This window comes from Opisthocomus hoazin, chromosome 24, assembly GCF_030867145.1.
Source record: "Opisthocomus hoazin isolate bOpiHoa1 chromosome 24, bOpiHoa1.hap1, whole genome shotgun sequence".
Classification (NCBI taxonomy): Eukaryota; Metazoa; Chordata; class Aves; order Opisthocomiformes; family Opisthocomidae; genus Opisthocomus; species Opisthocomus hoazin.
The window spans coordinates 2287491-2315481 of record NC_134437.1 but is presented as its reverse complement, the minus strand read 5'-3'; the positions used below and the strand labels follow the sequence as shown (position 1 = coordinate 2315481).

The following is a 27991-nucleotide window of genomic DNA, read 5'->3' as shown; positions in this document are numbered from 1 at the left end:
GCAGGTGTGGTTTCTATCTCTCGTACTTTGTGCTGGATGGAGATGTCTCCTGTGCTCACGCCTTGTCGTTTATGTGTGGGACAGGGGAGTTAAGCGAGCCGGAGCCGGGGGAAGCACGCAGAAGCAATGAGGTGTGTGAAATGTGGCACAGCGGGTAGCTGAGAACGGGGGCAGCAAGAAGAAGTGCGGGCTCAGCGCCGGTGCCTCCGGAGGAGAGATACGCAGCGAGGGAAGCGGCTCCCGTCCCCGGGCTTTGGCTGGGGGTCTTCGCCGCTGCCGCCTTCCACCCGCGCAGAGGCTGAGGCGGGCCCGGCCCGCTGGCCCGGAGCCCGGGGAGGGAGGCTGCGACGGCTCCTCCCCGCTCGCTCCCTCTCGCCCGGCAGCCGAGCCGCGGGCCACTCGCATGAGGCCGGGCGGTGCGGCCCGCCGGCCAGCGCACGCTGACGGAGCCGGGGACGATGCTGGCGGCCGCGGCCCTGTGCGCCGCCGCGCTGGGCTGGGCTGCGGGGGCACGGCTGCTCAGCGGTAAGGCGGTGCGCGGCGGCGGTCCCTTCGCTCGCCCGGCTCCGCGGAGCGGGGTCGGCGCCGAGGGTGCCGGGGAGCGCGGGGCGCCGGGTACGGGGCTCGCAGCCCTGCCGAGACTCGTCGCCTGGCCCGGAGCGGGCGCGCCAGCTCCGCCGGCCGCTCCCCTCTTGCGCTGCGAGGGTTTGGCTGCCTGGGGCACGGCACGGGCAAGGATGCGTGTGCGCTACCTTGTACGGTGATTTTCCCCTTCTAGCCCTGCCCTGGGGAGACCTCCGCATCCTCCGCGTTGGGTGGGAGCACCCCTCCGTTCCTGGTCGTGAAGGAGGCACGCCGATAGTGCGGTTTCATGTTCCCCTTCCAATGAGAAACCCTGCTGCTGCGTTTCTGCCTCGGTTCTAGGAATGTTAAATGCCCCCCTGGCTAACAGAACTACTCTTGTCATCCGACCCTCAGCGGTAACTACCAGCCTGGCTGAGTGTCCAGCCAACACTACGTTCTCTTACTCTTCCCCTACAAAGTCTTTTTTGATTATCAGTCTGTCCTCCTCGTTTTGTGCAAAGGAATGGTGCTTACTCAGATGCCTTCCACAGGAATAGATATATGGCAGCTCAAGGTTGGACCAGCAGTGTTTTTGGATGTAGTACCCAAACTAGTAGTTTAGTCTGGTTTTAGGGCACAGAATAGCCAGCTGGGGAGAAGTTTCTGCCTGACTTGATAGGTTGGTATATTCAGCAGAAAGCCTGGACGCTGTCACCCGTGAAACATTCGTGTTATTCCAACAGAAGGCAAATGGTTTTATTGTATCTAGAAGTTAATTTTTAATTCTGCCATGCTTTTGTCTGCAGTAGGATTTTTGTGGGAGTGGGTTAGAGGGTTCAGCTGCCAGCTGTGGGGTTGGAGAAGTATTTCTTTTCATGAATTTTTTACTTCTCAATATAATTGACTCATCCCTGGTCTTAGTAGACAGTAATCAACTACAATAAATTTTTCCTGAAAGCAATGGCAAGTTTGGCTGATAAGACAGAGATCTTCTGCCAGTTAATGGGAAAAAAAAAAGTGTGTGTCAGAAAAGAACACAAGTGCAGTCTGTGACACTATTTCTAGACAGCTGCTGCAGTTTTTTAATAACAATGTGCCATCTGTGTTTTTCTTATGTCTTTCACAATAGCAGTGGACATAATCCTCAGAAGAGGTAAGGGTTTTTTGCCTTTTTCACCAAGCCTGTATGAGTGTTAAGTTACCAAGAGAAACACAGGTTATGCCTAGAGATGTATTTTTAAATGCTGATTTTGCAGTACAGCCAGTTTTAATTTCTGTGTAAAATGTTAGCAGACTCTATGATTCTGAGTACTTAACTGTTCAAAAATTCCAGTACAAAGGATGTTTAAATTCTCACTCTTAGAATGGCCATGCAGGAACATATGAGAATAAAGAAAAGCCAGCATATATCCCATGGAAAGGTTTCTAGTGACCTGTCCTCACATCTCATTTGTTCTGAGTACATTGCAAAAGTTGCTAAATGTTTTTCTTCTGTTTTTACATGTAGGTTAGCAGATTGTGTCTGTCGTGTGTTTGAAAAGAAACATTTACTGATTAAAACAAAACTGTTTGTTTCCACAGTCTAAATATTGGGACTTTTCTGCTGAGAAACATACAAGTGCATGGTTTTAGATTATGTATCTTTTCATTTTGATCTTTACTTTCCTTGTAATCAAAATAAGCCATGCTGCTTCATGCATTGGAAAGACTTTGGCTTCTGCGAGTCTGAAAACAGACATTGTTTACTTCCTGGGCAGTCAGTAATATTGCAGTGCGGAGCAATGCTTACAATTGTACTGTGTGAACATATCGTGATGCACTGCAGTGTATACTCCATGAAACTATCACATATACCCCAGAAGATAAATTACTGTTACCTCTGCTTGGGTAAGGGGGTCTCTAATTTTAGCCATTTAAATTCCTTAAACAAACAAACAAAAAAAGCCTCCTTGAAACCTTGTAAAGGAACTCTCTTTTTAAAAGGTTGCACATGTCAGCTTGCTCTTTGGCACAGCATTGCTCCTTTGTAAGGAACTCCTAGGGCCTTCAAATCACAGAAAAATTGTGAGGGAGTGAGAAAAGCAGGACATGAAAGAACAGTGCTGTGCAGATCAACCTAAACTGTTACATGCAGTAAGAAAACATTGGAGATGGCATTTGGCAGTCCAGTAATACAAGAGGCTTTTTACCTGTGTTGCATTTTCCATATAAACTATCATACAGTGCAAAACTCAACTAAATGGAGGTATTAGCATTCACTTTTGGTACTAACAGGCACAGTTTCTGTAACAGGTTTCTTTCCATTTCTGCAGGACAGACAGTTTGCCGGGGTGGAACACAGCAACCATGCTACAAAATAGTTTATTTTCATGATGCTTCACGCAGGATCAGCTATGAAGAAGCACACCTTGCCTGCAGAGCTGATGGCGGACATCTAGTCAGTGTTGAAACAGCAGCAGAGCAAAGACTGATTGAAAAATTCATTGAGAGTCTCTTAGCTTCTGATGGAGATTTTTGGATAGGGCTTAGGAGGAAAAAGGAGGAGGTAGACAATAGTACAGAGTGTCAGAACCTCTACTCCTGGTCAGATGGCACTTCGTCCAAGTTCCGGTAGGTACCCGTGAGTGAGAAGCAACCTGGTCAGGGACTGTCACCTGCCTTTAGCAATCAGAAAGGATTCTTTCCAAAGAATCATGCAGTGTTGTCCCAGGTGTCATCTGTGTTCCTTCTGCAGTCACTGAAGAGTGGTAGGATCTCTGGAGAGTGATTCATCCCATCAAGGTGTAAGGGGTAGACAAATTACCCTCTAGCGACCCTGCTCTCTCTTTGTTGCTCTATATAAGACAGCTGGAGTGTCTAGCTTGGGCTAGATTGATAATTTTGATTGCTAAAAGGAGGTGGGAGAACAAGCGAACTGATCTTCAAAATCTCCAGTTAGGCATGTACAAAATATGTGCTTTTACCTGAAGGTTCCTGTACATCAGATGCTCTGAAGTTTTGTCCCCAGTGTCCTGAGAGATGGGCCCTTCTACTTGCTGAAGGAAGAGCGTTTTTTTCCTGTCAGACCATAAAATTGGAGAGCTGCAGTATTTATTGCAGACATGAAAAATTAAAGTTTTCACAATACTTGTTAAATTTCTACCTTCTTTTCTTAAGGCAAGTGGAACCACAGCATTTGCTGTGATTAAAATACAAAGGCAACAACATTTACAACCAACAGAAGTTTGCTGGAGTTGTTCTCACTACTTTCACATTTCTGTTCAGCATAGAACCAAAATGTGTTTAGCCTCAAAAGTTCTGCTAAATTATGATTTGATTTCAATCATGAGTCACAGTTTTCTAGATAAAAGATATTCTTAGATCCAGGCCTACAAGGTCTGCTTTTCTGTGGTATAGAAGTAGAAAATCTGCTCTAAAATTGCCAGGTTGATGAAAGCCTTAGCAATGAGGTGCCAGTTCTACAGTGAACTTCAAGTTCAAGAGAGTTTTTCCTGGTAGGTACTTGTGATTAAAGTAATTTTAAAAAATCAAACTATACAACGTTCACTCATTATGCTGTACTTCTTAATGCATTTACAGTGATTGAACTGCAAATTTCATTAAATAACCCAAACATTCTTAAATATTTCATGCGAACATGTCATACTTATGACAAGTCTGCCTTTGCATTCTTCTGTATGTTGAACATGTGTAAAAATACCTTGTTATTGCGAACTTTATGCTTTGGGAACCCATAAGAAATTTTCGTCGCTTTGTGCAGGAATGGATAAAACAGAACTGCTTTTAGTACTCTTCAAATATATTAAAGTTTATCCTGTGATTCAGATTGGGGGTAGACTACAGGAAGCTAGAACCAGATATGATGCTGCTAAGAAACAGACATAGCTTTATTGCCTTTCATTGGTGAGACACAGCTTATTTATGCTAAATGATGAAGCCAAGGAAAAGATGGGGGGGGGGGGGCGGGGGGGCCGAGGCAGAGCTCTAGGTGAGGAAAGAAGTGAGGGAGGAGTACAGCACTGTAATGATTGAAAAAATACTGCTTTGACATGTGTGGGGTTTTTCCCATGTTCAATACCTAGGTATATCTGGAATTCTTTATATTGTGTGGATCAGCTTTCAGAAAGTGCATGGCAAGCAGAACATTGCTTGTCCCAAAATCAGTGGGTATTGAACATTTTTCAAAATCGGGACACAATCTTACAAGTGTTTCTCTGCGATGAATAAAATGCCTCTTCAGTATCAATTGCATTACAGAGTGCTAAGTAGTGAAGCGTCCTTCCTGTGTACTACTTGGAAAGGCCTACACAGTTTTTCAGTGATGAAGTTTATGATTACCAAAGAAAAAAATTATCTGCAAGAGAGGGTTTTTCCATGTTAGTGTTTTTCTATACAGAGAAAACCAGATCCACCTTTAGCTTTATCTTTTTCTTATTAAATAAGTGTCAAAATTTTGCAGGCATTGGGCACTGAGGCCAGAGAGCAAAAATAATTTTGATAGATGATTTTGCACAGGTCTAAAATTGTGTAGAGAAAGTCAAAGTTCTCCTGAGCTTTTGCTCAGCCTTGCAGAGGAGTTTCAGGCAGTGAGGTACTCAGCCCTTCCCTCCCTAATATTTGCTGAACACCTTTGCTTGCTGAGTTTTCTTTGAAAATTAAGAATTCCAAAAAGAGAAGATACACTGTAAATAATTGTATTGTTATTGTTCCTACTTTTACACAGTGGAAGTGAGGGGTGAGGCTGGGGTGTGCTGAGCTGTAATCCTCTTTGATTCTGCCCTCCGTGGTGCCCTGTGTGCTATATTCCCATCTGAGCTTTTGCAGTGCCATGGAAAGTGACATCAAGTTGTAACCGAAGTGTTTGTTGTATTTTCTTAGGAACTGGTACGCAGATGAGCCATCCTGTGGGAGAGAAATCTGTGTCGTGATGTACCACCAGCCATCTGCCCCACCAGGTGTCGGAGGTCCTTACATGTTTCAGTGGAACGATGACAGATGCAACATGAAAAATAACTTCATTTGCAAATATTATCTTGGTAAGGAGTCATTCTGTAGCTTTAAAAACCAACTGTCTCCCAATCCCCAAGAGAAGGTATGAGGAGATTGCAGTAACAGATAGGGAAACCCTTAGCTTAGCTGGAAAGATCTGGTGGGAGACAGATATCTTTACATTTATGCAAGTCCTGAGGAAAACAATCTCAGTATCTAATATCTGTAGCTAATTGCCTTGTGATTTACATGAATTCACAGAGGATTTTTATAAAGTATTTGAGATCACAAATGGGGTCTGACGGAGAGAGAACACTAAAGACGGGCGTTCATGTTATTAGACTGTATTCAGTATACTTCATCTCCCTACTCAAGCTTATAAGGAAACTGTGCATATCTTTTTTCTTTTAGAGAAGCCAACGAATGCTCCAATAGAGAATTCTCAAAGAGGTAAGTTACAGATATTTGTTTGGGTTTTTTTTAAATTATGTGCTAACTTTCAGTAGAAATACTCTGTTATACTCATTGTCAAGGACACTCACTGAAAACTTACTGAACAAGAAGCTTCCCTGCAGTTTGCACTTTCCTTGTGCTATTCTATAATCCATTCTGCAGGAACACAGTCTTGCTGTTGTTGATGCAGTATCTGGGACCGCCAGTCATGCTGCAGAAATCTAAGCAAAAGACTACCAGTACATCTTACACATCTTTGCAGCGGGCAGTCTCTCCAGTCTCCTCTCACCCTCATGCTGTGGTTTTTAAAGTGTTTCAAATAACACTTGCAATATTAATTAAGCTGCTTCTTTCCAGATGTTGCAACAGAACCCTTGAACCCAGTATACCCAGGAGAACCCCATAAGAAAGATGTTAATGTGACAGTTGTAGAAGCCAGAGGTATGTTGTGCATTCAACAGCTAGCCTGTTCTCTCTCTAACTATGCAGGCCCACATTTCTCACATGTGGCTGCAAATAGTCAACATTTCAGTTGGAAGTGTTTGACCCTAAATGCAGACTGAATTTAGACAACTGAAAAAAAATCTTCCCTCAAATCTTTTCCAGTACAAACTTAAACTGATTGCTTTGTCTACCAAAATGTTCTAAATCTAAAGCTGTGCAAAGTATGTTTGGTCTGAAAAAGGTGCTTTTAATTCTTTTAATCACTTTTGAATATCTTAATTGTTAATGTTGTGGTTTTAAGTCTATTACAAACAAAATTATTATTGTAAGCTGTGATGATGCTGCCTTTTGCAACTGTTAGTTTTTGTATGAAGTTCTATGCATGTCAAATGCAACTGAAAGTGAATAAAAGCCAGAAACTCTTTTTTACCCCTAGAACCTGTTCAGAGTCTTGCCTACATCCTTATTCCTGTGCTGCTTCTCCTGATGGTCATTACAACCATCTTCTGTTTTGGGCTTTTTGCAAAGAGGTAAGTGACGTTTTTGTGTTAACAAATGAACCTGTGATATCTTGTCCTGACAATCATTTTACAGCTAGCTTCAGGATCCTGTAAGATGCACTGGAGAGGACTGCTTTTAGCCAAATAGATGCTTAAAAAGTGACATGGATGCTCCAGGCAGAGTTGCTTGTGAAGGAAAATTTTGAGTAAATCACATTATGCCATTTTATTATGTTCACAGACATATAGTAATTAGGGAATAGTATAAAACAAGATGATGATTTAAAATTGTTAGCACTTAAGTTTTCGTACTGAAGAAAAGATATGAATTAACAGAAGATCCCCTTCAAAAGTGAAAAATCTAGCAATAGAAACAAAATGATATACGTTTGGAGCAAATAATATTTACCAATTTCTCCTCCTTGCTTTCCCTGTGTGCACAGTGCCTCTGGTGGGGATGGTGGCTGTGGTTTTGGGAATGTCAGTGTCGGGTTTTGCTGCCTCAGCACCTCAGCAGCAAGGTGCAATGGGTACCTCAGCAGGTCCTGCCATGGGATTGCCCCAGGTGTGCAGCCTGCTGCCACACCTGGAACGGCAAGTAGTAAAAAATGTTATCCAGGCTCTGAGTGTCAGCTTTCCTCAAGGGCTGATGTTAAATTAATGTAAGAGAGGTGTGGTACTGTTTTGTATTTCCCTCTGTAAAAAAGCGTATTATGATTTGTCCTCTTTCCTCCATCCCTAAGGAGACAGGAGCAAATAGATACAAGCCCAAAGGAGGAAGATGCATGGCTGTCTAACCCCAGGAGGAACAGTCCAAATCTGGATATTTATAAAGTAATCAAGAAGCAATCAGAAGCAGATCTGGGTGGAACCAGACCTGACACTAAGAATTCTTCCTTCCATATGCAGGAAGATAAAGTGCTTGACAGCTTCTCCGGGGATTATGGTGATGCAGCAAGGAATACATCAACAAGTGGCTTTGTGACATTGGCCAGTACTGAAAGTGGCTTTGTGACCAATGATATCTATGAGCTGTGTGGAGACCATATAGGGAGGAGCAAGGAATCGGCCTGGGTAGAGAATGAGATTTATGGATATTAAGGAAATGGACAAAAGAAGCCTGGAATATGGATGACAAAGTGAATATCAATATAAATTAATCTGCCCTCCCTATGCACTTCTTTTAATAATAGTATATGTGATGTTTATCCTGATTTTACATTGTCCCTATATTCTTCTATTTTTTGAAAGAATATGGCTTTTTTAAGATCCAAAGTGAAAAGAATGTATAGATTTTGCTTTGCATCAAGCCCCTTTTTGCCCCAGGAATGGCTTGTTAATACTCTTCATTCATTTTTGTGCTCTAGAGATACACCTTTGAAACTAAATGACAATCCAAAATCCCTATTTATTTAACTGTCCTACTCATCTTTGAAGGCATTAAAAGTCAAAAGTCAATCACTAGTCACATTTGGATTCTCACAGGTGTCCCAAAGAAAGCTGCCATTGTTGTAGGTTGGTCATGGTTTCCATGTCAGTCCATATCCCAGCTGTGTTTGCCTCCCTCACAATCTGCCTGTGACACTGAGAGGCACTTCACAAGGAGAATAGTGTGGTTTCTGCTTCTTTCCCTCCCTCCTAGTTCTTACTACCAAGACACTGTATGTGAGTCACAGCACATAACTGTGTGTTACTTGTGCCATTAGGTTGGTTTTTAAAGAATCCCAGTAAGTGCTTTGGTGTCACAAGGCTAACTGTGGTCTCTCACTTACCCTCTGGGAAAAGGAATTGCAAAGTGAGGAACAAGGGACTTCTCTGCAGTGCTAAAAGAAGGGAATGGGGTACTCCAAAGCATTCTGGTTGGTCTCAGAATTACAGCAGCCTGGTTAGCTGTCTAGAGGTGTGCTAAGTTGGCCTAAATGACAAATGGGGTACCATTTCCTGTCTTGTAGAACCAATAGCCAATTGAAGTTTTATTCTAGATATTTTTCCTCCTTGGGCCTTTGATATGTACTGAATTTCATGAAGACTGACATCCTGATGTTAAGCTCCATAGAGATGGAAATTATGAGAAGGTAGGTGAACGTAAAGAATTGGATTAAAAACAGCGTTTTGACAGGTAAACTAAAGTTTCACACTATTCAGTTATAACAAACTACTGTTGTCTCTTTACAGGGACTTCACGTGTTCCAGTACATAGATTAAATATTAAGGTGAGGAACTGAGTATAGTTCATGGAATTTCCTCTCTGACAGTATGAGGGAATGATAACTTATTTTACGATAGTTTTTAAGGCATCATTTTGAAGCCAGTGTTTGATACCTCCCATTTTCCTGCGCCTTTGGAGAAGCAGAAATGAATGGCAGCAGGGCATAGCAACTGCCACAAAACTAGGTATAAATTCAGATGAAATTAATTTTCTGTTATGTGCGAGGAACAAGCAAGAATATGAAGCGTTTCCATTTACCTCGGAAAGAAGTCGTGGCCTGTAGTTCATGGCTTGACCTCTAATGGAAAAAGACAGAGGTTTTTTTTCAGTTTGTTATCTTTCTCTGTTATTTGCAGCACATTTAATAAAGTTGTTAAGCACAATCCATTCCTGTGCTCCCCAGCTGCTTCAGGCTATAACCAGACAACACAGCATTGTTTTGCACTTTCTGCTTTTTAAAGAATTTGTCCTTACCTGAATACATTGGTGCTAAATAGACATGCGGAGTCTGGAGCACAGGTTCTGCAGCAAGTGGTAGATTCTAAGGCAAAGTCAGTGGCCATGAAGTACTGATAGCAGCAGTGTGGCCTCTGGATTTCTTTCAGTGCAGAGATAGTCTGAGTTTCTTATGTGAATTGAGTCCAGCTGTTAATACTGAAGTCATGAATATGCTTAGAGGTTTGCTTTCAGAGCTGTGCAGCTTCTTGCTAGGGATCTTTGCATGTTTGTAGCTGTGGATGTGTAGAAAGTGTAGAAAGCACTGCAAAGTTAGGCCATTAAGATTTATCTGTCCTGTCTCATCTGATGTCTCAGCTGTTTCATACATTGGTTTATATACACTCAAGGCAAATATGTTCAGCTTTTAGTAAACCAGCACATTTTGCTTTGTCTGCACTTACTCTGTTTGCAACTATTCCAGCAATGGAGCTGTTCCTTAAAACAGGAGTTTTATTTTCTTGTACCCCACTGACCTGAGAAGGAAGTAGGAGTGCCACATAGAGAACCAAGTACGTTGAACGTTGGGAAGCTGGACATTTGCACTGAATAAAAGAAAGCATTTGGGACATTATCGTGTATCTGGGGCCGTCTGGATTCAGCTCTGTACTCTGTCTCAGTCTCGTCTTAACTACCGAGTGTCTCAGTCCCATGTGAAAAACAGATATAACGGCATTTCATAGGCTTCCAGGGATGCCTGGCATCTAAAAATGAGTGACTCTGAAGTGATTTTGAGACTACAGTAATGAGGCCTTGTAATTGACAAAATTTTAATTTTATTGTCCAGTAGATTTCTGCAGCAATTTTGAAGCATGTCTAGACGAAGTCATTATGTATAAAAATTTATTTGACTAAAGATACGTTTTAGTTGAGCAGTTCTGGTACCTGGGCCTGCGTATAGCAAGTAATTTTTTTTAATTATTCTGTCAAATCATGTTCGACCTTTTCACAAGCCAAATAAAAATAGTAAATTCCTGTTTATCTATCTGTCTATGTGTAAAAAAAACCCCACAGCACCCCTAGTTTTGCCATTCTATATTGGTTGCAGTTACATCAACTTTTCAACAAAGCTTTTGTCGATAGATCTCAGTCAAGCACAGGACTTCTGAACACAGGAGTACTCACTGGGATAAAAAAGAATTACCGGTCACTGAAGTTAGTCCTCAGTGTTATGATTTAGACAGACAAAGGAAATTTTTAAGCCTTATAGCCCTGTCTAGACTTCTCAAATCCTCAGTCCGGGTTTACTTAGTGGAGTCTTAAGCAATCCTGAAGATTGCCATATAACTCTCAGTCATTTCTCAGCCAATCATCCCTATTTAATAGCCTGCAGTATCGTGGCAAAGAAAGATTCCTATTCATCTCCTTTCCCTGGTTGAATGTTTTCATTAAGACTATTTACTTTGTTTTGGATACCTTGTGTACACTGTGATGGACAGAAATGTGATGTGGTAGTGAAGTGCCAGTCTTCTGCTGTATGAGATTTGCCTGAAGTCATACAAGATGTAATGCAGAGCTAAAAGAAAGGTGCATGTTGAGGCAATCTTGACACTGTGAAATGCTTACTGAAGCCAACTTTTCAGAATACATCGTTAAGATCACAAATAATTATATCTGCCTTGTCTGGCTTTACACTAGGGATTTGCTAAACTCCAGGGTTTGGATCCATCTGGGTTTTGGTTTTTTTCTTCTTTGATCAGAGACCAGGCAACGGAGGGAGAATGACCACACAAATAAAGCCTGCGAAGCAGAAACACAAATATTACTCACCTATTGCTCTGCAGGTGAGTATTTCCAGCTCCAGGAGAGCGACATTTTGCTGCCAAACAAGTCTGTCTATGAAGAATCTGAAACTAATTTAGCTCTTGACAGAGTTCCCTAAAATTTTGCTCTTCTCCGTTGCATGGAAATAAATAAATAGGAAAATGAAGCAAAACCAATTTGCATAAGCCACCAGGAAACACAAGTGTGCCAAAGCCTTTACCAGAAAGTGTTTTATGTGGGACTGAAACAACAACAGAAATGAGTGCACGACATGGCCATGAGTGCGCTCTGCCAACATAAATACACAGGAAGACATTTCTAGATCTGTGTGCTCTTGCTGTCTATTGCAAACACAGAAATATTTCAATCAGTTGCCACAGCTGCTTCTCTCACTTCCTGAATGATATAGGTGAGGTTGATGTGCACAATGGCTTTGTCCTGCATATCTGCAGTATCACAGAGTATCTGCCAGTCTCACACTGTTCCTCCACCAGACAGTCGTGCAAGATGAAGCCCTGAAAGAAGTAATCCCTTTAAAAATAAAGAAAAATCTTCTCCCTGTTTTGAAAATCACACCCAGTTAGCAACTGTTTCTCCTGAAAAGGAAAATCCTGGTATAGGAGAGTAGTCATCACTGAGCGCTTGCAATGTCCAGGGTTTCTACTGCAGTAATTAGTGTGCTTTTATCAAGCAATTGTATGTCTATCTACTTTTACTCTTGTATCCTTGGTCTCTTCCCTTTTTTTCGGCAGGCACTAAGCATCTTTTAGGCATTGAAAAACAGGAAATGAGAGGGAAAAGCTCAAGCCTGATGTTGGGAGCTCAGGTGCATCAACATGTCAAGCCATATTTTGGCAACGAAGTGTGTGCCCTGGTCTGTTGACCTGCTGGATTACTGAGCTCAGGCGAAGTCAGTTGCATGTGTTCAGTATCTCTCGAAGTTATTAGAAGGCGAGGTAATGCTATAATTTCTTTGCTTTGACATCGTCGTTTAGTAGAGCATCACAGCTGTAGTATTCCGTACTAACCACAAGAGGGCATGTGTGCTCCACAGTTTGTGTCGTTCAGCCCGTGGTTGAAAACGGCCTGGAAGCGCTCCTCTGCACCAGTGCTGGTGAGAAGCAGTTGGATCATTTTCCTCGAAGCACAGCAAAAGCCGTCAATGGCCGTTAAAGGCTACATGTACAAAGAATGTTTTTGTGACTGCAGTTCCTCTAGCAGCGTTATCAATAAATGTTTTTGTAACCTGAACTTTCAGGCCAAAAATGCCATTGCGGTGTGCAGCACAAGAAAGTTTCTGCAACAGTTTTCTGCTGCAAACACGAAATCTAACTTAATAATTGATTTTGCACCAGTCTGGTGAGATTTTACATGGATGAAAGAAGGCACGAAGCAAATAAATATATTTTTACTAAAAATTATAGTAAAGTGACTTGAGAATTGATATTAGGCAATATTTCTCACAATGTAGAAAAAGTTACTTTTAACACACCGAGCTTGCATCATGCTAGACTTATTGTTTGGTCAGTGTTTCAGATTCCTGAAAAAAGTGATACATCCTATAGGGTGAAACAGGAGTGAAATTTCACAGGTAGCTGCTCAGGATGACACGATTTTCTACTCAAGTCAGATTATGCTAAGCTTGCTTAGGCACCTGTCAATCATTTAAAAGGGTGGATGTCTGACTAACTCAAGTCATCAGTTAGTCATTGCCAGAACTTCTGAAGGGGATAAATACCACAGTAACAGCATAGTTATTATCCATAGCACTCTCATTCAGCAGCATCATCCCAAAATGTCATTCTGTGGAGAAATATCATGAACTGCAAGTGTAGCAAAGGACAAGCATTAACTTTTCACGGAGGTCTTCAGCTCCCTTTGCAGAACAGTCATTGCTGTTTGACACGTAACAAGTTTAACTAACTTTCTGCAAGTTTCAACCAACTGTCCACAAGTCAGAGGGAGCTTTACATTTTAAGACATGTATACAAAGGGAAAGCAAGAGACAGGAGTTTGTTTCTTGCAGTCTTCCACTTGTTTTTTGTGGCCGTGCTCTGTTTTACGCTGCGTGTGCATCCACTGCACTCTCTGTTCATAAAAGGTCTGTGACTGTCACTGAATATGTAGCTGATTCAACAGACCTGTGTGCTCTTGTACCATCAGTTTTTGGACATGCCTTGTTTAGTCAGTGGAACTGAGCAAAGCCTCCAGGGATGATTCCCAGTATCCAAACATTAGAAGGTACCAGTCTTCCAGCGTGAGATGGGTCAGGGGAGGGGAAGCAAACAGAGAGGGAAAGGCATGAACTGGGAGAGGAAAGATTGCCGCAGAGTTGAAACAAGCAGGACATTTTTAAAATGAAAGCAAGCTAATGTGTAAGTGCAAACATAAAGCAGACTAGCAAGATTTAGTACTGGAGAGGAAATTTAGCATAAAAGGCCTTAACTTTTTTCACACTTACATTGTCACCTCTGCAGGGCCTCTAACCATTTTACGTCAAAGAGCCTAACAAAGCTTCCAAATAAGTCTTTCCACATGTGTAGGAAATGAAATGAAATGAAATGAATAGAATAGCATGGTTCAGTTGGAAGAGACCCCCAACAATTGCCTAGTTCAATTACCTGACCCCCTTTGGGCTAAAAGTTAAAGTATGTTATTAAGGGCATTGTCTAAATGCCTCTGAAACACTGGCAGGTGTGGGGCATCAACCACCTCTCTAGGGAGCCTGTTCCAGTGTTTGGCCACCTTCTCTGTAAGGAAATGCTTGCTAACATCCAGTCCGAAGCAGCTTTGAACCACTTCCACGCATCTTATCACTGGATCCTGGAGAGAAGCGGTCAGCACCTCCCTCTCCAGCTCCCCTCCTCAGGAAGCTGTAGAGAGCCATGAGGTTGCCCCTCACAGCCTCCCGTTCTCTAAACCAGACAAGCCCAAAGCCCTCAGTGGCTCCTCACAGGACATGCCTTCTAGCCCTGTTGCCCTCCTGGATGCATTCAAGGACCTTCACATCCTGCTTGAACTGTGAGGCCCAGTGCTTAAGGGGAGTATTGTGTAATGCTGATTGGGGTTTTGGGAGGCTGACATACTAAGAATAGGCACCTTGCTGATCCGGAATGATTTGGCCCACTGGCAAAGCTGTTTGCTGCCAGGGAGAGGGCGTTTCTGCCAAGAAATTGTGTGCAGTACCCCCAGTCTCTGCTCCAGGTGCAGCAGCCCAAACTCTGGCTACACCCTTGGGGCCAGGGAGACACCGATTATAGGATTTTTTCATGAGCTACACATTGCTGAACCAAAGTGCTATGTCTGAATACTATAAATTGAGCTTTGAGCAACCTGACCTCGTGAAAGATGTTCCTGCCCGTGGCAGGAAGTCGGACTAGATGATCTTTGAATGTCCCTTCCAACCCAAACTATTCTATGATTCCGGGCTGAGAGACACCTGGGGCAGACTCGCTGCTCCTCCCCGTCCCGCTAACGAGGAGCTCCCGCCGGCCTCGCCCCGTCCAGCAGCCACGCTGCGAGCGCAGGTGCGACACGTGCGAGGGGAGCTTCCCCCTGGCCGCACTGCGGAGGCGGCGCGGGGAGGGGGGAGCCTAGAGCACTGCGGAGGGCGGGTGCGGGTGCGCGCAGCAGCGAGGGGGGGTCCGGAGCACCGGCGGGCGCCAGGCGCACCCAGCACCGTTCCGCGGCGGGGGCCGCCGGGAGGGCGAGGAGACGGGAGGCGATCCGAGCCCGGGCGGCCGCCTCGCCGCGGTGGCTGCGGTTGCCATGGCGAGGACCCGCCCCCGCTGACGCGCGCGGTGACGCCAGGTCGGTGGAGGAGGGCGGAGGGGGCGGGGCGGCGCGGCTCCGGGGCACCGCAGACGGAGTGGAGCCGCCGCCGCCGCCCCCCGCGCCCAGCATGGTAATGGCCGAGCCCCGGCGGCCTCCCCCGGTGCTGCCCCGCGGGCTCGGGCCCGTCCGCGTCGGCTTCTACGACATCGAGGGCACGCTGGGCAAGGGCAACTTCGCCGTGGTCAAGCTGGCGCGGCACCGCATCACGCGCAGCGAGGTGAGGCGAGGCGCGGCCACGGGGGCTGCCGTCGCCCCCTGCCCCGGCCTAGCGCGTCCGCGCCGCCGGGCCCCTCCCGCGGCCCCTGGGCCTCGCCCGGCCGGGCGGCGGGGCTCGGGCTCCCGCAGGCGCGGGAGCTCTCGGGCTTTGGAGGTGCGGGCAGGGTGGGGGCGGCGGCCGTAGGGCGCCGCTGCAGGGTTTGGGGGCAGCTGGCCGCAGGAGCTCCGCTCGGCGGGGCCTGGAGGGGCGGCGGGCCCCGGGGTTACGAGGCTCCGCTCCAGGCTGCGGAGCGGGGGCCGGGCGGCTGGCCTCGGGGCTGCGGGGCTCTGCTCGGCGGCGGGGGTTTTACTGGGGGTGGCTCGGCGGGGGCGTGCAGCAGCGCCTTGCAGGCTGCTTACTCCTTTTGTCCCTTCCAGCACTGGCGCCTTCTCCTTTGGGGGGGGTGGATTATTTATTTGAGGTGTTGGGCTGCGGGCAGGCTTTGGAGCAGGAGCCGTGGCCGCCGTTCTTGTTTGGTTTCTTGCTTTCATTTTGCTGTCAAGGGCAGTGACGATGTCTTCCTAGCCGGGCTGCAGCGGGGTACCCCGGTGGCTCAGGCCACAGGCGATGCGTTGCTACTACGGCAAGGATGCTTGGGCGGGGAGGGTGCAGGGGGCGGGCAGTTGTTGGCTTAGTTCGTGAGCGTTGCCATCAGATAGTGATAACTTTCTGTTAATAGGGAAGGTTCAAACCCTGTCTTACGCCTGCTTTCATGTCCTGAACATCTTACAGTTCCCTGACCCGGCCAATACTTGTAGATGGGTAGTCCTTCTACCTCTCTTTTGGCAAAGGAGTTCGTGTGTGTGTGTCCTGAATTCTTTGATACATCATCCTGCCAGTTAATCAAATTCAACCATTTTTAGTCTCTTTATTTAACAGCGTCCCCTGTCTCCGTGGTGTGTGTGTGTGTGTCCCCGCCTGTAGATTGTTACTATCTTATGCTTTACCTAAAACAAAAATTATTGTACATCTGTGTGGATAAAATGTAGTCATGTTCACTTTTTAAAAACGGGTATCTAATGAGACTCGTGGCTTGGAAAGATCAGCTTCCTCTTCTATTTTCTTCTTAGGTAGTTCTAGTCACTACACCTAAAGGTAAGCTCTTTATAAGGCTCTGTTTGCTTTCATTGTTTACTGAAGAAGAGCTTACTGTGCTGCTCTGTACCAGACAAAAGTAAATAAAATATTGTCCGAAGTGCAAGGTAAAAACTGAAAAGACCTGCAGTTATTTCAGTTGCTGTAGTCTTGTTTGGTAAAATCATTCCTTACAGGAATGAAAAATGCCCTTGGTTTGGATTTCAGTTAAGGAAGACAGATCTGCAGTGGTAACATTGTTCTGGCCGTGCAGTGGTAGATGAGCCTTGCATCCCAAGTATTAAAAGAAATTTCTTGTATTGTCATATTTCTCAGGTTTCATAGTAAACCTTTAATTATTTTTAAATTCTTCCTTGCTATTGCTGAAGAGCCAAGCAAAGACTTTGCAATGTTAGTGTTCTGTTCCCAAGTTTGATGCCATGTGCAAAACTTATAAACGCTTCACCTGAAGATAGCAAGTTGTCATTTACTTTGTAGTTCTCATTTCTTTGGCAGACTTTGTGGTGGGCATGAAAACTTTAATCTTTATTTTTATTTGTCATTTTAGAAAATATGTTTGTTTAGTATTGTTCAAAATAACAAAGGTTACAGAAAACGCAAAGCTTAACAGCTCCCGAACTGTGGTGTGATTTTTTTTTTTTTGTCTGTGTCCTAAGAAATTGCTGAATTCCAGTGCATTCTAATACAATCATGAGTTTTTTTAACCAGCTTTCCTTTTCTGAGGAGCCTTATGTCCAGTCTGAAGCCTTTTTATCTTCTGCTTGATTTTTACAGCAGATTTGCCTCTGTTGGAGATTTGTGTCAGAGTTTCTCATTTTTTAGTGCAGCTACACTGACTTTCTGTAGTAAGAGATGCAAGAATGTTTATCTGGAATTTAGTTGCTGAGTTAGTCTCTGGAAGTATTTACGTGGTCTTTGAGGAAGAGGAACCCTATTAAGATCACTTCTAGTGGTGTCAAGGGAAATTATTTCTAGCCAAGTACTACTCTGAATAAGCACTTCAAGTTTGGACCACCTCACTTGATTTAGTGTTAGTTCACTATGCACATAAAGTGGAAGTCCTGCATATTAATGTTTCTAGATGGAAGGCTGTTCGTATTTCAGGCTTGTTCTAAAATGTTGCTTAAATTTCTTGAGTTGCTAGTTTCTCATATTCACCTGTGCCTTTATTAAATTTGCAGTGGAAGAGTATTCAGCTTATTAGGTTCTGGAAAGGCTGTACCTGTGTACCATCAGGTCTTTACCGCGGAAGCTGCGTACTGTTGCTGTTGAGACTTGCTCGGAAAGTCCTGTTAAAAAGGACTATTTACTTGCCTGAGTTTCTCCTGAATCTACTTATTTGAACCTTTTAAATTCGGAACTGTTTGTTGTTGGGCTTTTTTAGCATTGGTACTTTGAGATTGTATTTTGTGTGGCTTTGACCTATAAAAATACTTGCCTGGTTCTTTATGTAACTGACCAGCCAATAACTGTTAAATTAGAAGAAGGTGGAATCTTATTAACTTGAAAGGTCTGCACTTAAGGATTATGTACAGAATCCATACTTCTTATGGAAAATCTGCATCTGGGAATATAAAATGGTAACTTGTACTGAAAATAGTAAATGTAGTTGCCATATATTGTTAGAAAAGTATAGGTGAAAACAAAATTGAGCTAGGCATGAAGCAGAAGATACACATAAGACAAGGTAGTAAATGATGTGTGCGAACTCACTCAGAAATTGTAACTTGGATCCTCTATTAATGCAACACTGAAATTGCATGGCTAAATAGCCAAATAGAAAGAATTGTGGAAGTTAAGAAAAATGGGGGAATTGATACGTATTTACAGTAATAAAGGTAGTGGGTGACCCTCTTCGATGACAGTCCATACAGGGTGCCCCAGAGGGGGCTGCATGGTGGAATGTGACCTTTGCTTTGCTTGCTGTTTGTGTGTTTGTTGCCGTTTAAGTTTGACATGTGCTTTCCTGCCATGCTAATTCATCCTGTTGCTGAGAAATTCTGTGATCTCAGGGTAAATTCTGTCAATGAGGCATGCACAAATAAGCAAAATTTTTCCTCAGAAGGAGGAGAGAAGTCTAAGAAAAGAGAACAAAAGTAATTGGAAGCATAAAATTCAAGAAGATAAGTATCTGCATCTAGTGAAATACAGTGATGTGTGAAATAATGAACAGTAACGAAAAGCTCTCAGAATAGATGAAGGTACTACTTGGAAAAAAGCAGTGCACTTTAAGGATGAAGGAAAGTCTTTGTGAATAGGCTGTGTGTGAAAGAGCCATGTTCCCCACCCACCCCCAAAACTTTGCAACTAATATCCCCCAAGGATTAGTCATCTACAGAAGAGTACCAGCCATTGCTCCTCAAATGAAAATGAAACCCTTCCAACTAGTATGTCCTTACAGTTCACGGTTACGCTTTTAGCTGTGGTATGTTACAGGTGGTTTGTGCTTTCCTCCAAAAATTATCAGCTCCTGATACAAGATGTGATGCTAGTTTAGATGTGAGTGCCTGGTGGAGTGTGCTTACGTGCATGTAGAAGTGATAGAAGTGGAGACAGCAGCTCCCTGTGTTAGATAGCACACAGTTTGGGTTAGTGGAGTAATTCAGTGGGAAAATGACACTACTGCCAAAAAAATCCCTAAGACTCAGGGTGCTCATTTAACTGTTTGCAGCTGTGGGCTTTCTAGATATGTTGCAAGGAGGAGAGGAGGGATGCATATCTGGAGGCAGAGTGGGACCTCAGGTAGATCAGGTTGAGTGTAGTGTGCTGCACCCTGAGGGAAGTTAACACTTTTATAAATCTGTGATATCTGACACTTTGCTGTTGCAAATTGTAGTTGCTCCAGATTGCAGGAAGTTGCTTGTTAATTTTAATGCAGTTAGGGTATACTGGATTAGTAACTCAAATCTGAATTTCTGTAACCTACATGAAACCTTAAAGCTTGCACTGACATGGACAAACCTCTTTTTGTGTGCTAACTTGTTAGGCCATGTTGGGAGGGTGTTGCGTTGTTGGTTTTTGGTGGTTTTTTTTAACAGCTAGTCAGAGAATTAAATAATATTAAAACAATGAAAACTGAAAACTGGAGTAGCTGAAGGATAGAAGAACTTTAATCTTTCTTGACAAGCATTTCACCTTCACTGCTTGACAGTTTCAATTCCCAGATGTCAGATGAGGATTGAGCAAACTTCAGTTCTCTAGGCATTTAGTAAAAGAGGGAAGGAAATGTGTGCTATTCCTGATATTTTTAAATTAAAAGAAATCATGAAAGTTGCAAAAATATTTTGGACTATATGTCTTTAAGCAACAAAAACTGGTGGTAGGGGAAGATAAGGAAAGGAACAGAATTCATTATTTTTTCTTCCTCTGCATTTGAAGTAAGTACTAATGCTATATATTGATATTTGATTGGGATTTTGGGGGCTTTGCCTTTTATTTTCCTTAGGAGAAGTGATAACTATAAAACAACACCAAAACTAGAGTTGCCAAACTTGTGTAATTGTCCTTTATTTGCCGTGTGACAAACTAGAGTGAGTTTGCTTGTGCTGTGGCTGTGATTGACCATACTAGGGAAATGAAAATTAATTTCTGTGTGCAGTCAGTGTCTCTGCACTGTCTTCAGAAGATTAAAGTGATGTTCCAGCAGCTCTGCGGGATGCTAATAGTTGTTAGCAAGCTGTGTATTCAGGAACAAAACACACTTTTCAGATGGGAAACTGTTCCCCATCTTGAAGCAGCTTCTCTGCCTCTAAGAATTACTTCCCTTTTTCCTGTCATCATGACACAGCTGAGATTATGGACAAAAGTGAGCTGTTGCTGTTGAATGCACTGTTCCTTCTTACATCGTTATGAAGAATTTGCTGGATTTTAAGTATTTCCAAGTGGTTTTTCTTTAAATTTTCTATGGTCCTGGCAAGACGCATGAAAACTGAACATTCAGAATAGACTGAGATATCTAATCTGCATTTGACTGTAGAAGCAGTGGTGCCAGCTGCTACTATAGTGCTGCTTCTCGTATAGAAGCCTGCTGCTGTGTGCATGTATATACACGTTGACAGTTGTACAGGGATTGCAAATAGCACCATTTTTTCCTTCAAGTAGGCACATGCTTTTACTTTCTGTGTTAATGTAATATGGTGGGTTTTTTAAACTAAAAACCTATTTAAACCGGAAATATAGCTTGTTGTTCATTAGTTTGTATGTCTGCCTCTTGCATCTCAAATAAGATATTCTTAATTAGTGGAGAGCTATACTTAGTATTATTTGAGATCTGAGATGCAGAGCTAATGTGTTTACACAACATACACTTTTATGAATATATTAGTGATAACTGTCAACTGAATGATCCAGCTAAAGAAGTCTTGTCTGTCTTTTTATGAACAGATTACAGATGTAGCAGCACAAAATCCATCTCTTAACATGATGACAGTGGCTCCTTCTGTAGTGCTCCAAAACAATTTGTTTTCCAGCATTTGCAGTCACATGTAACATAATTTTTCTAGCTCCACAGTACCCTGCAGGAGTTCAGTATTAACTGACTTGAAGAGCATTTTATTAACGGTGTCATTATTATCTGATGATATTCTTCATAAAAAGATTTTTGTGGAAGTATTTATCCAAGTCCTTGATGCATGGTTGTACCTGAATGCCCAATGTGTAAACAAAATAGATCTTTGAAGACTCAAAAGCTATAAATGCAGAATACTTTCATCAGTGATACATGTTAGTGCTACAGTTTTGGGAGTAGGTGGGTGATTGTATAGGCAATATAGAATGTTTCTGTGTGCTTCTGTGGAGTGTTAACTTTCTGTGACTTCTGAATCTACGCTCACTTTTTCTTGTGGTGTGGGGAGGTAAGAAAATCTTTCAAAACCATCAAAAGAGGACTTTTCTGGAGCCATTCTGCTCTGAGAAGTGTGTGACCTGAAGACTTCTTTTCTTGATCCCACAGTTTCAGAAGAAGGATTTGGTTTCAGTCTTTCAGTAGTCTTTGGGAATTGTATTTCTAAGTGTGTGCAGCAAGGAGATAGGATAGGAAACTTCTGGAAAAGGAAGAAAGTAGGAGACATTGGAACATGAAGCACTGTCCTAGGCCAGAAAGTTTAGTGAAGGTTGTAGCAGGATTTGTAGCCATGCTTCCCAAATTTATTTGACCCATTCTTTTTTACTATTCTCTTTTTTTAAATGCTTCTTTGCTCTAATGAAACTTTACTGGGTGTTGCTCAGAAATTAAGATCTGTTCAGTGATTTTAACCATATAAAGATGAAACATGTCTTCTGCACACTTATATATAAAATTACTTACGTTTTAGTAACTGAAGTGATCATATAGCTGCGTAGTCTTATTAACCTTGGAAAACATAAAACTGTGGTAGGCACTGATTATTAAGAAATTGAAGTGGAAGTATTTAATCTTTAAAACTGAAGAAGCAGAACTAATTTATCTAGGTTTTCCTAGGGAAATGGATACTCGTGTGGGAAAACAAAGTTAAATTGATTTTTTAATTGAAACTCTAAACAAATGTTAGAAGCTTGGAACTGAAGTGTTCAGAATAATGCCTGATATCTCTGGAGAAGGTTGGCAACATAGACACTTGTATATAGGCTTGGAAGTGGTAACAGGCTGTATTTGAAATATTTCTACTTCCAGTAAAAGGAATACTCAAAATTTAAGAGCAAACTGTAGAAGTGCCAAACTACACTGGAAAAAACACTAAAAGTCAGTGTACTGGTAATGCTAGATTTTTCACTAGGATAAGGTGGTGGGAGTCAAATGTCACTGGAAAAAGTAGCACTAGCAAGCCACACAGTTGCAGAACTCTCCCCTTCCCACTAGGAGGGGGTGAGAAGTGTAGAAGAAAGAAGTACAAATATTTGTGCTAATGAAACTGATGATAGTATGATGGATAGATAAACAAAGGTTCAGCATGAGCCCCAGAGAGCAGGCTGCTGTTGGGATTTTTGGTTGTAGGGGTTTTTTTTCCCAAATTGTCCGAACTCCCCTTATTTATTTGCCTTTTCACTTGTTTGGGGTTTTTTTTTCTTCCTCTTCTATGCTAGACCTAACCTCTTTTCTTTGAAGTCCTGTACAGCTTTGCTTTTACATTTCCTATGTGCAAGAAGAGTAAATGGGAGAAAGTTTCTGCTTTAGCTTCATAAAACACCTAACTATGGGGAGAAAATACATAGTCACTGTAAGGTCAAATTAACTGAGCCAGAGCCAGGGAAGGAGGCAGTCTTAAAAGTTGCATGTGATGTGAGTTTTAGGTAAAGCTGCTACACTGTGTTGTCTATGTGAAGAAAGAAGCTACTGTAAATGCCTCAAGTTAGAGAGGCTGATGCTGCTTTTGTAAATCGCTGTTCTAACTAGATTGCCATTAAGCTTTAAAGAAGACTTTTTTTTTTTACAAGAAAATGCAGCAGGATTTTTTTTTTTGTATTACTCTTGATCAATGAAGGAAGCATTTAGACTTTCCTAACCCCTGATCTAACCAACACTGGAGGTACCTTGTTGCTTGACTGAAAGATGTATTACTGTTTTGTGATAGGAATGCAAGATTGCTACAGATTAATCTTTTCCTTGGTTTGTAAATAAGAAATAGCGGGCTCCATTCCTCTTAAATCTGGGGATCACACAGATAAAAGGTATGAACTGGGGTGGATGTGGAGAATTAAGGAGAAAGCAGCTTGTGTCTCCAGTTGATTCCAGAGAGACAGTGTAATGTAAATTAGAGGAAGTGGAGAAAAGTGACGTCGGCTGTTTTCAATAAATATTTCCTGATGTATATTTAAAAATTTGGTCTGGCGTTAATGACTTGGTTTGATTATTTTGACATTTTGTAACTTTCTAGTGAAGTGACTTCTTCTTAGTCTAATAAATTGTGCCTGCAAAAAATAAACAATAACCAGAATTTATTTTATTAGGTGTGTTCTTTAATTAGGCCAGGGAGGCTTAAAGGTATGCATTTTGTGTGGTGTTTTTCCTTAAGCTGTGTGAATGATTGTTTGCATCCTCTGCTGCCACATGGCATATAATCAGACCAAATAAGGAAGCAGCTTGCTGTTCTGCGTTTATGAGTGAGTGAAAGGGGACCTGCTGGGAGAATGAGCAATTGCTGTAGGGAGTAGTCAAAGGAAGTGCAAATCTGGCAAGACCAAGTGGGAAGTAGGCATTTGGATAGTCCAGTCCAATGCATGTTACTGTTCTTCTTTTGCCTGTCCCTTATTCCTTGCATGTATGAAGCCAGGCCTTTATTATCAAGTCTTATACATATACCTAGTCTAAGACAGCAAATTAATATTGTAGTTTGAAGGCATGGGAGTTGGATAAGGGGGTAACAAATAGCAGCAGAAGCAGGTGATCCTCATGTTTTGTTTGCATGGTTTTGGGATGGTGTCTTCATAGTCAAAAGACAGAAGCTTTCAAAGGGAGATCTGTAATCTTTTAGGACCTGCCGTCTTGAGCATCACTGTTTTGTGCGCTTCTCACTGCGCAACGTAGTGTAAGGTGAAAGAGGGCAGAGTAGATGCATTATGGAGAATGCTGTAAATACAAAGAGTTAGCAGAAGACAGCAGGGGGAACCATGTTTTGAAAAGATCAGGCATCAGGATCCACTACATTGCTGTATGTTATACTAGGGTAGAAGAAAGTTGCAGAAAGCAGGGGCCAGGGGGAGAGTGCAGTGTGGAGTGGTTGAATACCATTTTAGGTACCACTGCTTCTAAAGTGTCCACTGTTACGTTTTGCAGAATAAAGTGTATGGAGTAATTTTTGATTAATGGTGAAAATGTTGTGGGATGTGAACCTTTTTTCTTCTTTTCTAATGGCTGTATATGTTACTGCTATTATAAATGTGTGTTGGTTTTCATAAGTTTCGTTTTACTGAGTTCTACCTTAGTTGGACATTGTTTAAAAAAAAAAAAACACAAACCGCACCTATCTTTTAAAAAATTTCATAAAAAAATACTGGTTTGCGTTGGAAAATAGTCTTGTTCTGCTTCAGCTATGTAAGAGTGCATCCTACATCTTAAAAACAAAAACACCTTTTCACTGTGTTGGCTGTGGTCATGCAAGGCTAGCCCAGTTTTTTCACTCATAACAGAATCTTATTTTTCTGGTGGTTGGGGAAGAAAAGTGACTTTTGAAGAGGTTATCAAGCAAAAACATACTGAAATGAAGTCAATAAATAGTTAATTCTGAATTCAGGTGGGTCCATAATTAGCCTTACTGGAGATAATGAGGTTCACCTCCTGTGGATTTTTGTCTCCTGCATAGCAGCTGTCTCCCATAGTTCAATAGTTTGTGAAATGCTGTTATAATTGGAAGCATTTGTATGACTTATATTGCTTGCTTCTGCTTCAGCATTAATAATGTGATATTCAGGGTGAATAAACACCACTTAGATATTCTATACTCTTTAGTATTATTATCCTTTGTATGGTTTTTGTAGCAACTATATTTTTCTTTCTTCTGCTTTAATTTTTAAATGTCTTTTGTTTGACATTTTTTAGTCTACTAAGCATGTGTAGTTATCTGCAATTCACTTTACTGTTATTGGGTAAAACCAAGGTCAATAGGACCAAGATCTGTTTTCTAAACTAGTTGAGATAGGTTTGCAAGGTTTGACTGACAAACATATTTCTACAGAGTTTTTTCCCTGAACAGATGAACTGCAAATGTCCTTATGTACTAGCATATTAATTACAGTTAAAATAAGCACATAACAGTTGAAACTACATGGATCCACCATGTTTTGATGATTTGTGTTGAGCCAACAGTTTTTCTTTTAAGATACCATTTTTTGTTTGTGGGATTCAAATTGGCTACCTTGATGCCAGAAATGGACACCGTTAGTCTTTTTAAGAAGATTTTTGTCTTTACAACACTACTCCATGAAGGTTCCTCAGTTGTTTCTACCTGCTACTGATACAAGAGCATTCTGCACCTGGGTTCATTGGAACACTGGCCTCCATCACCTGTTCTGTGTCTTGCATTTCTTGTAAAACTTCTTCTGATGTGCTGATGTAGGTGATAGACCTGCAGCCACTTAGTGGGACTACTGACATGTTTAACGTTGTGCTGCTGTATTTTTAAGTGTGGGATGTGTATTTCTAGCTAGAAGAAAGCCCCCAGTTATCTGGGTTGGCATTATTCCCTTTATAATGAGGATAAACTAATGAGGAAAATGTTGCAGACTTTTAATCTCATTTTTGCTATTTGTCTACAGGTGGCAATAAAAATCATTGACAAATCTCAGCTGGATGCTGTGAATCTGGAGAAGATATACCGAGAAGTGCAGATAATGAAAATGCTTGATCACCCACATATTATAAAGCTCTACCAGGTATGGGTAGCAGTGTCTTTTTCCCCTTTTCTCCTCTCCTTTGTTCCTGTACAGTTTGCTCTACACCAGTGAATTCTGGCAGATCACCAGTCTGTGACAAACTCAGCTTTTCTGGAATTGATTTGCATTTGATAAGTGTTTAACTTTTTTGAAAGTACATGAGTTTTGGTCCTTTTCACTTTATGATACCAATTAGGCTGGCTGTTTTATATGCTCAGGTGTACCTGAAATCTGCTTAAATACACAGAAGGTTGTAAATTTTGTGTTAGTGAAAGAGCTGAGTTGGAAATACCTGGTGATGAGACTTTGCTGTCAGTTAGTAAACAAGGTACTGCATAAGCTAGAGTAGGGTAGGAACATTCAGCATTATGTGTCTACAGTGAGTACGAGCTGGGAGGATCTACGTGGATGTAGTGGTTTTATTTAGTTGAGTCTTGGCTCTGAGTGCAGATTGAGGAGTACTTGCAGCCTTTTTTCTTATCCAAAGATGATAAGACATGAGGATACATAAATCCAGATTCTGCAGATGTGCTTGTGATGTAAATGCACACACCAAGCAAGAGCTTCGCAAACATTTTATATTGAAGTGCATTTACTAGGAGACAGATAACTAGTTCTTTGGATTTATTTTTGTTGGAATCTTGCATTTCACTCTATTGTGGATATGGACAAATGGATATTTAAACTAAAGTGAATTATATATGTTGTAGAATTGAATGCATCCCTTTTTCATAAAGGACTAATAATTATGATGCAACAATGTGTATTTACAGAAGAGAGAAACCTCCACTTGTGATAATGCATACAATTGCAGACAATGAAAACTTTTGAAGGTTTCTACTTGTGACTTTTTTTTAGTGTGCATGGTTTGTATAGTAAAATACAGGTTTGTTTTATATTATTTCTCTTCCGTTTCATTTTCTGTTTCTGCTAGCATATGATAAAATGTTTAAGGCTGCTGGCATTTCTGCTTCAGTTAATTCTGCCTTTTAAGGCTTTCCTGAGAATATTTCCTTTGGGGTCTATTTGTTAGTGTTCTGTTCAACAAATCACATGGTATTTCTGAGATACTCTTTCACTTGTTTAAAATAAACCTAGCTCAACAAACAAATGAAGATTTGTGCATGCTAAAACCAAACTTTGAATTGAAGTTCATCTGACCATGTCTGTAAAGGCAATGTGAGCACAAGGACTTGGACCTATGGTGTTGGAGTTCTAGTGAATAAAGACAAAAATCCCAGTTTAGACTTGTTTTGCTTTAATCTCATTTTATGGGAAAGACTGGCACTTCTGCTTTAAAATACTGATTCCCTCAGTAGAGGCAGACTGTAGGGAGTTAGTTTTCTAACTAGCTTGAGTAGTGTCTACCACAGTTCCTTCTGAAAGAATGACAAAACACAAAAATGGTAGTCTCGAGTCTGAGAATAGGTAAATTTAAGTCTGGAGATCAGAAAAATCACTTGAAGAGGAGAAAAATTATTATGTAGTGCTTACCCCTCTGCTATTGAGGGACTGGCTTGTTAGAAATGCATTTGGTAGATAGGTGACTTTATTTTTAAGATAGCCTTCAATCAAATCATCTCACTAGTTTGCTTGTATAACATGCCCATCACTGTACTGTGTCCACACTACAAGCTTCTGAATTGTCTCATGTCAATGAACTGCTGAGGTTTGTTAGAGTTAAGTAATGAAGGTAGCAATCTTGGGTTGATTAAGAATGGTTCCATATATACGTAATCCACAGGCTGTTGCAGCTTCTTGTCTCCAAATGTTGGTTTAAAACAGTCTTTCCGAACTGTTTTGCCTTCCAGATACAGACATTTCAGTCATAATATGGTCAGCTGTTCTAGAATTAAACAAGGTTGCAGGAGAGACTGAAGAACTGTCATCTTGTTCTGTCTGCTGGCTTCTCAGTTCTTTAGTTACTGCTGTTTTTATACTATATATCTTTCAGGATTTGCCTTTTTAAAGCATTCCTTTGAGAAGAGTTTATTTGTGAGGAGTCTTCTAGTACTTTCAAGCTGGTGCGTAAATAAAATGCAA

General features: G+C 41.9%; 2 protein-coding genes across 3 annotated transcripts in view; both read left to right on the top strand.

The window, feature by feature from the left end:
• The first annotated feature begins 137 nt into the window (after positions 1-137).
• LAYN (layilin) lies at positions 138-10633 on the top strand. Its single transcript, XM_075442548.1, has 8 exons — positions 138-525; positions 1694-1717; positions 2877-3174; positions 5443-5600; positions 5965-6003; positions 6364-6447; positions 6887-6980; positions 7694-10633. Exons 1-8 carry the CDS (start codon positions 459-461, stop codon positions 8049-8051), a joined length of 1122 nt encoding a protein of 373 aa, XP_075298663.1. The 5' UTR covers positions 138-458; the 3' UTR covers positions 8052-10633.
• Positions 10634-15243: 4610 nt separating this feature from the next.
• The window catches only part of SIK2 (salt inducible kinase 2), a 60589-nt gene continuing 47841 nt past the window's right edge, over positions 15244-27991 (top strand). For both annotated transcript variants that reach the window (XM_075442364.1, XM_075442363.1), the window contains exons 1-2: positions 15244-15469; positions 25832-25948. In XM_075442364.1, coding sequence (XP_075298479.1) covers positions 15320-15469; positions 25832-25948 — 267 coding nt within the window. In that variant the 5' untranslated portion in view covers positions 15244-15319. The remainder of the gene's footprint in view (positions 15470-25831; positions 25949-27991) is intronic.

Coding starts and splice junctions, on each gene's coding strand:
- LAYN (XM_075442548.1), top strand. CDS start 459: ATGCTGGCGGCCGCGGCCCTGTGCGCCGCCGCGCTGGGCTGGGCTGCG. Junction 5,601..5,964: donor CATTTGCAAATATTATCTTG/GTAAGGAGTCAT, acceptor TTTTTCTTTTAG/AGAAGCCAACGAATGCTCCA. Junction 6,004..6,363: donor AATAGAGAATTCTCAAAGAG/GTAAGTTACAGA, acceptor GCTTCTTTCCAG/ATGTTGCAACAGAACCCTTG.